Source organism: Festucalex cinctus, chromosome 7 (assembly GCF_051991245.1).
Source record: "Festucalex cinctus isolate MCC-2025b chromosome 7, RoL_Fcin_1.0, whole genome shotgun sequence".
Taxonomy (NCBI): Eukaryota; Metazoa; Chordata; class Actinopteri; order Syngnathiformes; family Syngnathidae; genus Festucalex; species Festucalex cinctus.
The window spans coordinates 12,776,136-12,786,689 of NC_135417.1; the positions used below are offsets into that span (position 1 = coordinate 12,776,136).

The following is a 10,554-nucleotide window of genomic DNA, read 5'->3' on the forward strand; positions in this document are numbered from 1 at the left end:
TATCTTTTTATCTCCCACATATGTGTAAAGGTTTTTCATAAGGACCAAAAGCAATTCCATTTCAAAGTACTGTACTCTATAGTTGAATCTCTTCATTCTTGACATACGTACCACTCAACAAACTTGTTGCCATTGGCATCCGCGTGTTCCGACATTTCTTCCTCGATGCATTGTTGCGTTGGTGGAAATAGAGTAAGCTACCATTTGGTTCCTTTCACATCATGCTGGCAATTCTATGTCAAGGCAAAACAGTATTTATTTTTTTAAGAAGACATTTTGTATCTGCCACTGGTCTAAATACATGCCCAGCCTCAATTCAATAAAAAAAAAATAAAAAATAAAAAAAAAAGAGCCATGAATGTAATTTTTTTTTTTCAGCTTTTATTAATGTATTCAAGACAATTGCATATATCTGGTTTACCAATAATTATTTGAACCAGAATATAATAAAACATACATTTGAAATAATCTGATCAATAGGAACAAAGATACTCAAAAGTACTGTACATTTTACATAAAATGGATTATAGTCTAAAATAATATAAATTAATACATATGTCAGTATCATCACTACATAGTAGACAATCCCCAAATGAAAGTTGCACAAGCTAAACTGTTACACACACAGCACGTTTGCATTTGGAGTTTATTTCTGTTTTGACCCTCACTTTGAAGCAAAGTAGTTATCAATGTGGTTCTTTGCAGCTAAATCTACATGACATCTTTTTGAAGAACTGCTGATTCAGCTTCATCATCTGGCAACCTTATGATCTCGATGAGAACAGTAAATCACAGAGGATTAACGTTAGCAAAAAAAAAAATCTGTTTATTCCAGCCATGAAATGTCAGTCGTTTACCAGAATTCTACAGGATATTTGAGAAATGCATGGGAAATTATAGTCTTCTGCAAAACAGCAACTGAAATTTCATTTAAACATTTAAACGCTGACAAAATGTGGGAGGCGTTGCATATTAAAGGCAACAAGTTTTAAATCTGAACAAAATTGCTGCAAAAGCTTTGGTAAAAATAGATTTCATTCGAGAGCCTTTTTAGAGGTCCAACTATGAGAAAAATTTTGAAAACATAGAAAGTCTTACAAAAGAGCTGCTCCAACATAACTTTCCCTCAACCCACAAAGAAAAAAAAAAAAAAAAGCTTTGACATACAATTAGCACCAGATGAAATTCTAAAACATATTGATAAGACAGAAGACTGCAGAGTAATGCATTATTTCACTAGAAAACTGAAGTGGTCATTATTTTACTAGCCCGTTTGACTGAAAAACGTTATTGTGCAGAAAGTCTCTCAATGCTGTCACAAGTCAAACCTGTTATTATAGCTGCATACAGTTGGCAATTGCAGCGGAATGCGGTTTGGCTTTGCTCGCTGCACTCAGTCATCACAGAAAATAGTCGTGTTAATATGAAGAACGTTCAATGCAAGGTTGACATCCTGTGTGTGCCAACGCACATCGTGTGGACCGCAATTGATTTCTTTAAAATGGCTTTTGGGTCAAAAAATCTCAAAAATATAAAACACACAAAACAAGCGGCAATTTCCAAAGACAACCAAGAACAGGATATTGTTAGTTACAAGATAAGATTTATGAGAAAAACAAAGTTATGTACCTGCAGAGGAACCCCAATCTCGTGTACCAATACTGGACCGAATATGAAATAACATATTCACTAGTCATGACAACAACAAAAACATTTGTACAGTCAGCAAAAAGCGTTAAATGAAATGTAACAACACATGAAATCTGACCACGACCAAAAAAAAAAAAAAAAGGGATAAACGTTTGTTTCTTTGGAATACTAGTACCATTTTATGACATCATTCAAAACACAACGGTGTCCTACTTTTTTGTTTCAGTCAACTTCCTTGTGACCGTTTAGCTCAGCTGACACCATTGCGAGTCCATCTAAGATAAGATAGGCAGTGTGGCTTTAAGGCACAGTGTTGAATAGACTTTCCTTGACTAGAATGGCTGTGATCCTATGATATTCTCTCGAGAACCTTCCACTCCTTTCCCAGATTGGAATGATCAGAATGCGTTTGAATTCTCCCATTCCGTGTGAGAATGATGGAGGCTAAAGAGCGAGACGTGAAAAGATAGCAGACGGGAGAGACGAGTTTGCTGCTGTTGAAGATGTGAAAATAAAGCCGATATTGAGCCGCTCTCAGTCCAAACTGGCAAAAGGGACGATATCTATTCACAGTCTCTACTGGTCCGTTCAGGCGTAAAATTCCTTGGTTGGTGCCTTTTGGTAAGCCGTTGTGGAAAGCTTCGTGTCGCCCAGATCGTAGCTCCCTTCGTCCTTCTTCTTCATGCGGTAGGCCAGGAGAACCAGGAGGAAGATGGCACAAAGCAAGCCCACCACCACGCATGCTATCACCGCTGGAAGGGCAGAAAGAAAAAAAATTGGATTGAAATGTTGTATGTTGTACACGCTTACTTTAGAGCAACCGCAAGTTAACGCGCGTTTACCTGCCAGCACCTCCGTGCGCTCCCACATGCTCTCAGATGTCACATCATCAGGAGAATCGGACAGTCTGCTGCCCCGGCCCACCACAATTTCATTTGTCAGCACTCCGCTCGTGTCTTCGTCTCCGCCATGTTTGGTGATGGAGGAGTCGTCCCACCGATCCAGGCTGTTGTCTTCATCGCTTTCTTTCATGTCCTTCGTCACGGAGGTGGAGCTGGGAGTGGGAGCATGCGTGAACCAGTCAGCTGTTGGCTCATTATCTGCCACCTGAAAGGAACAACACATTACAAATGGCTGTAGAAAAAAAAAAAAAAAAGCACCGGTGAGCTCGCTTTAGTTTAGTTGACAGTAATTTGTAATTCCGGAGCCAATTATTGTTATACAAAAACAAACATGTTAAATGTATTAACTTTTTATTACTGAACTTTATTTTATAAATTAATAATTTCTTATGATGATTAAAAAAAAACAAATCTTGCAACAAATGACAGGACATTGGTATCAATGTTTTCTGCTAGAGCATAAATATGCTGTGTGTGTTTTTACCTGCTTGTCGTCCGTGTCGATTGCTTTTGTCTCACTGTCTATCTCTGTTGTTGGTGGATCGCGGCGGTCAGCTGATTTGGTCGCCGACGTTGACTGAGGTGGAAACATTTCTTCGCTCTTGTTGGAAGTGACAAACGTGGTGAGGATTGCCGTCTCCTTCTCTTCTTTGTCTATCAACGACAGATTTGGCAACAAAAGGATCAGTCACTCGTCTGTCATTTGACCTTTTGTCTCCACACGCGGCACCATTTTGTTTTGTTGTTTTAGAAGTTGTGATCAATAATAAAGTTGCACCTTAATAAATTAGAATATTGTAGTAATCTATTTCAGCAGTTCAAAAAAAAAAGAAAAAAAAAAGTGTAATTCATGAAAATACTTTTCAAAGGGAAAGTCATTTCAATGTTTAAAAATCCTTTTGAATTAGGGGCGTTAAAAAAAATCGATTCGGCGATATATCGCGATACTACATCGCGCGATTCTCGAATCGATTCAATAATCGGCAGAATCGATTTTTTTTTTTTTTATTTTAATTTTTTTTTTTTTTTTTTTTTTTTTTTGGATTCACACCTTGAGCATGGAAGAATGTTATATGAACGGCACATTAAGCCTTAATATTTTTATTTTAATGCTGTTCAAATGTGAAACAGATTGCAAACTGTTTGTGTACAGTGGCTCACGGTTATAAGCCTCAAGTTTTAGATAAATATATTCATACAAATCTTACAGTGTACATGTACAAATTTACTGATAGTATTTTCTAAATTTGAATGGAAAAAAATCGCAACAATCGACTTATAAATTCGTATCGGGATTAATCGGTATCGAATCGTGACCATTCGTATCGGGATTAATCGGTATCGAATCGAATCGTGACCTGTGAATCGTGATACGAATCGAATCGTCAGGTACTAGGCAATTCACACCCCTATTTTGAATGTTTCCTCTGTAATATGCATTCTTGAGATGGTAAATTTAAGTTTTTTTTTCATTACTTGTAAAGCTTTAAGTGTCAAAATTATTAACAAATCCTGATCGTTTAACAAATAAATAAATAAATAAAATGTCTGGAGTGAATCAATATAATATGAATTGAACTTGTTAGTTTTCCATGATGTGTACTGGTCCTGTGGTGAAATCTCAAATTTTAAGTACATAAACGGTTGCACAATTTGGCAAACCTCACCGGGGAAAAAACACACCTCAAACGGTGCACAAAAATGTGGCGGTTGTCATGCGGGATGTCAGACAATTGCATCAGACTTCAGATAACCATCACAACATAATCGTAAAGAAATAGATTTAAAAAAAAAAAAAAAAGGTGAAAAAAAAAAAACTGTTTTCAGAATGAAAGCACAAATATGTAGCGTCATTCAACTACAAAAGTTATATTGACGTGTGCAAAGGTCCCTTTTAGGGTTGAGTGACGTATGAAGCAACAAGGAGTGGAAGATTGTGTGCTGATTAGCAACATGCTAACGACTTGGTTGACCAGAATTATTGATTCAATTCAGTTGATGAACTGATTGCATCTTGAAACAAAATGGAGTGCAGTAATTAGCTGGTAATCAGCAGAGGCACTGTTGATTAGGAACAACGACTTTGCAGTCTGAAGAAGAACATGATGTCATTGTTATTACAGTTAGAAGGACATTTTTTTTTTACAATCATATTTGTGCTTGTTTGCTAACTAGCAGGCTACTTCCTACTTGATGTATGATGATGGATAGATATGTGAAAATTATGATGAGGTGGTTGACAGCATGGTGACTCACAAAGTGTCAACAAATTGCTGATCTCTTTACCAAGATTTTGAGCAAAATCAAGTGCATGATTCTTTAATACATAGATTTGTTTATGCGAATTGCATGTTCAATTATTTGCTACTATGTCAAAACGACTACTGTGAGAAAAGACTAAACGCTCTCCTGTACATCAGTTATCTCACAATAGTAAGAAGAGAAATTCGTTTTGCCATTTGAAAGTGTTCAAATGTGTTCTCTGTGTGTTTATTTATAGTGGTTGCTTAGATACGTGGAGGTTGAAACAGCCATTGTTTTACAAAACCACAATTGCTCCCCGTGATCATACAAATAGCTCGAGCACATTTTCTCCTGGTCAGGCATCAAGATGAATTATTATGGATAAAAGGTGAAAAGTATTTTGCAACTGCTGGCTTCTAACGACCTCATCCACACCACCTTGCGACAAACATTTACAACACCCACAATTCATTCATCTGAATGTGTAAACAAGTCAGATTAATAATAATAGCAAAAGCACTTACTGGGACAGGTAAAAAGGCCACACCTGACAACTGGCAATAGATCATCCACACACACACATAAACACGCCCATTTTATGATGAACACTTGAACCAGTTTTTCTTGAACAAATAAATAACCCCAAAACAAATCGTTTTGAAAGGAAATTTGTGTTTAGTAGTTTACAGCAGTTTATTCTGTTGTTGCCGTTGACTTGAGTTTCTGGTACGCGTCCAAGTTGCTGAACAACAACAGCAGAATAAAATGTGACGACAAGCGTGTGGGCGTTTGTTTGTTTATTTTATGGTTCTTTAAAAAAATACACCTGAAACAAGTTGTTCAAAAGCAAGTCCAGTCCTCTTACCATAGTCTCCGGATCCAGATCCTGAACCGAAGTCGTCCCCATCTTCATCATCAATCGGGAGGCCACCTGGTGTTTGACCCTCAATGTAAAGGTCATCTCCCGACTGGGAAGCGACCAGCATCTGAGAGCGGGAACAAAAAAAATAAAATAAAAATAATCTGTTATCAGTGTCATTATTCATTTAATTAAAATTGCAAAAAAAAAAAAATAGTCACTGACTAGCTGACCTTTGCTTTCTGAGAATGTGTCAATAAAGTGATACCACACCGAGGCAAGTAAAAGGTCATCGTTTGTTTGAATTACTGCACATAGTTTCAATTCACATGCTGCTCCGGTGGTTCGCGGCAGGACCGATAACCCCGAAATCTGTTGCCATCAAAATCATCGCACAAAGAGATAATGTCCTTGTACGGTTAATCGCAAAAATCCTACATTTATTATTAGTTTGTTGTTGGCAGTATTACCTAGTATGCCGAATGTGGCACGATAATAAGCCTGAAATTCCGTTAAATTCACACAATCAATCACACACATGCGTACAGATGAATGTGGCCCATTCAGACGTGAAGTATGCATGTCTGGTATGCATGCTATGCTTCCACTAACACAGGTGCGAACACGGATGGATCCTGGCAAAAAAAGAAGGGAAGTGAGCTTCTTAAAGACAACAGGTGTTGACAACAAGCTAAGCATGGACATGAATGGTTTTCTGAGTCAGAGTGCAGTGATTTAGTAGAATTACGCAAAGCAGATGCTTTTTGATATTTTTTAATATATTATTTTAGAATACAGGGTGTTCCAAAATGGTTGACCCCATTCTAAATGCCCATATCTCGGAAACTATTTGATGGATCTTAATGAAACTAAATACACTTTATGTTGAAGGTCGTAAGTTTTTCGGTGTCCGAGCATACTCTACTTTTGAAGTGAACGGCATTTCTTAACCTGAAAAGATAGAAATGCCAAACGTTAACACACAAAAACTTGAAACGTTTCTACACAAGCTGTGAAAATTTGAGGTCATTCCAACAAAAAAATGTCATAAATTATTGCTCTACGAAATGGGGTCAAAACATTTTGGAACACCCTGTATTTCAAATATTAAAATAATAAAAAAAATAATAAATAATTTGAAAGCTGAGAGCTCAATTGTGTGAAATTTGGCTGGGTGCTGTAGTAGCCTAACAGCATGTGGTTAGTATTTTATTTTTTTTTTTGCATGCTTCACAACTTTTGTTGTTGCAGAGTCCATCTTTTATAGGTTCATTTGAACATTATGAAGACATTGTTCTGTACATCGGTTTAATAAAAAACAGGCATATGCACACACATATTTGGTTTAGTCGTAAATTATGACATTTTTGTCCGGTCTGATGTAGTCTTTAGCTTCTTTTTTTTTTTAGTCAAAGCTTGCTCACACCAGTGTCTACTTAACAGAGGGAACAGTTAAACCGCAGTGAAAGAAAGCAGGATTCCCTTTTATGGCGATAGAAGCTCACCTTACTGTGACCTCAGGTGCTTTCATCTGCTGAATAGCAAAAAGCTAACTCCCATCTTCTAAAATATCACACACACTATACATAAATATCACATCAACTAGATGGAAAGAAACGGGACGTCAGCATGGACCTACTGCGAAGTTGTGGGCTAAAAGCCAACAGAAGAAAACCACCAACAAAATAGAATACATTGCACTATCGTGCTCCCGTGCCAGAGAGTCGCTATAATGCCTGTTTACATGAAAATCAGACATCTGGAAAACATACACGGAGTCTCTCAGACACACACAGACCGTACAGTATATAGTATATCCATCTGGTCGCCTGGTGCTCTGTCACATTGAGAGTTTGCTGGAAATAGCCCTGTCACAGCAGTAAAAAACAAAAAAAACATATGCAGCATGATTGGCTCATGGAAATGCATTATGAACTCTGGTAATAAAAAATTCCTTTAAACCATTTGGGCTTATAGTTATTACAGGAAAATATTTCTCACATGGGCTGAAAGTCAATAATAATGGCGGACGCATGGTAGCACCATTTTGGGTGCACAGCCGGGAAGCAGTACCAAATGCTGGGTAGTGTATAGTAGAAGAAAAAAAAAAGAAGAGATTTAAATCAGAAAATCGATTTTGATTTTAAATATGAGTGCAGTAAAGTTACACTTGAAAATATATCAATATGTATCTAATCGTCGAATTGTTATTCTGCATCTTTTTAAGAACTTTTAATTCTTTTAATTACTTTGAAATGGAACTGGCAAATGTCATGAATGATGCGTTTGTTTCTGACAAATTGATGTCAACTTCTCTTCCACTTGCACAAGTTGTGATCACGTGAAGTTGAGTCGTTCCCCCAAACTGCGTCACATTCAACACATCAGTCGGAATGACACACATGAGTCACTTTTTCTATGTTTACTTCTTGATCAATTTTATTCAAGAGGAGATTGAGGGCAGCAAGACGGACGTGGAGACTGTGGGGGAAATGGCATTTTCCAGGTAGACGTTATAGGAAACAGTATAATGTCAGGGCAGTGGTGTGAAATTTGACACTGGACACTCACAGCCCTGCTGTGGTGAACGCAATCTTTATATGTAACATAAAAGTCAGTTGCCAATGAAATTTGGTCAGAATGTTCCTTTACTTATCGTTTTTGTTTCGATGGACAATACAAAAAAACTTGCCTCTTATTAAAGGATGTACACTACAGTTCACACAGGAAGGGCAAGTACGCTTGACCTGAAATTCAAACAACAAACCTTCAAACTGTGAAGCGGACGTGCTAACCACTAGCTCACTTCACTGCCCGGAACAAAATGTCCCAATAACACAATGGAATCAGGTGTCCTAGTACGTCTTCCAAATTGTGTATGTCCCACACAACTCCGATCGTGCCCGGACTAGCCCAGAGGGACTCACGGTGAGTCATCCATCCAGAAAAAACGACACACAAAAAAAACAGCTCACATCCTGTCACGAGCAGACTTTCATGATCATCATTCACTTGAGAGCAACATTGCTGGTCGACTAACCAGTAATTCTTACAGCCACACACTCGCCAACAGGGACAGCTTGCATATACGTCATAAGCCAGAACGCTAAAGCAATTTTTATGACCGACTTCTCTGGAAGGAAGGATACAACAAAGCTCTGGCTCAAAACTGTTTCTCAGCGATCAGATTTATTCCCGAGACTTCTGTGCTTTTGCATTTCAAACCTGCAGGGCCTTCTACGTACTGTAGGTGGGGAAACTTCATAAACTCTCACTGGCGTTACAGTCTCAGGTTTCAGCTGGCTTGCTTTCACAATACACAATCCACGATTCAGAATTACCACGCTTATTGAAAGAGGTAACCTGACTTGGTTCCACTGTACTTTAGCTGACTTCTCAAAACAGGATCTTTTGGTCTCTGTTGAAAAGGGGGGGGAAAAAAAAAGGAGCCTGTTTCCAGGTGTTTTCCAGCTTTCACTCACATGTTGTTACTGGTGAGGGAGGGAAACAATGGCCTGAGGCAGCATGTGGACTAAATTTGATTAAATTTAAAGCTTAATCCAACATGTGTGAGTGAGAAAGTAGCGGTAATGGTTTGGGGGAGAGGAAAAAAAAAAAAAAAAAAAGTCAACGTGGAAAACGGACTCGTCCTATGTGAACTTGACACCACACAGCCACCTACACATGGGCTGAGAAAGATGAATATTAGTCGGCCAAACAGCATCATTCTCTAAATATTTACTTGAATAAGGAGGCAATGTCCGTGTAGACAAATTAGAAATTTTTGATTAGATAGATAGATAGATAGATAGAAAGAAAGAAAGAGGGGAAAGTAACATCCAGTGTTAAGTAAAAGTCAACCCGTACTTACTTTTTCACTTATGAATCCAGGGGCTAGCCCGACGAGGAACAACAACCACAGAGTCCTCATCTCAATTTTCAGCGAGGCGACGGTAACTGTAACTTAAGAAACTAAAAAAAAAAAAAAAAAAAAAGTGCCAAAATAGAAATGTATGTGTTGAAATCAAAGTTAAATCCTTAACAGTCGCGTCTCGGTCGGTTTCTTCGAAGAGCCTTAGAAATCTCTGCTTGTGCTTGACGGCGTGCCGCAGCTGGAGAGTCGAGGTGTGGAATTGCTCGCTGCTCAGTCTGGAAAAGTTGTTTGGTCTGGCAAGGCGTCGTGACGCCGAGGTGATGTCATGACGCCATTGCGTCACTTGAAGCGGAAGTTAGGGGCGTGCCGATTGATTTACAACGAAGCAAAGACTAAAACAAACTGACTGAAAGTGAATACTGAGGACATTTTTCTTCCATTTAATCACAGTATGAAAATAATCCTTACAAGTCAAATTATAACGAGCCTAAATCCGATGCTTTTCAATGAGCGGAGAGCATCCATTCACCGACGGCCATTTTGACTTGTGACGTCAACTCGGAATTGTCCATAAATTGAATTGCCAATTATATTTTTGAAATCTTTGCAACTGCGTTCTGTGTTAAATGTAATACAATAGCTAATGACAAGGCATTTTCATAATTAAATAATTCATTTTATTAGCCATAAAATACACACGCTATGAGTACTGGAATAATTCATTTCAACTTTTGACTTCACAGTTCTTTTTTTTTTTTTAATATGTACATTGCATCCCATCTGAAGAAACTTTTATTCATAGGGAATCCACAAAATATACATATTTCCAGTACGATTCAAATTCTTCAACAATGTGAATTTCAAGTGTGAGATTTGAGTGGGTTCTTGTTATAAACCAAGCAAACCACACCGGAGAATAATGGTCAAAGAAAACCAAATGCTGGCAGCCTTGATTTACTTACACCTGCACTTCCACAATGGCTCATTGTCTCTCACAAACGCTTCATTACTTACCTAGTCACTGT

At 38.0% G+C, this 10,554-nt stretch overlaps 1 protein-coding gene across 1 annotated transcript; it reads right to left on the reverse strand.

Moving 5' to 3' along the window:
* Positions 1 to 361: 361 nt before the first annotated feature.
* LOC144022556 (uncharacterized) lies at positions 362 to 9,832 on the reverse strand. The gene is made up of 5 exons (XM_077527457.1): positions 9,527 to 9,832; positions 5,662 to 5,782; positions 3,037 to 3,206; positions 2,493 to 2,757; positions 362 to 2,402 (listed from the first exon to the last, which is right to left on the reverse strand). The coding sequence occupies exons 1-5, from the start codon at positions 9,584 to 9,586 to the stop codon at positions 2,239 to 2,241; spliced, it is 780 nt and encodes a 259-aa protein (XP_077383583.1). The 5' UTR covers positions 9,587 to 9,832; the 3' UTR covers positions 362 to 2,238.
* Positions 9,833 to 10,554: the final 722 nt, after the last annotated feature.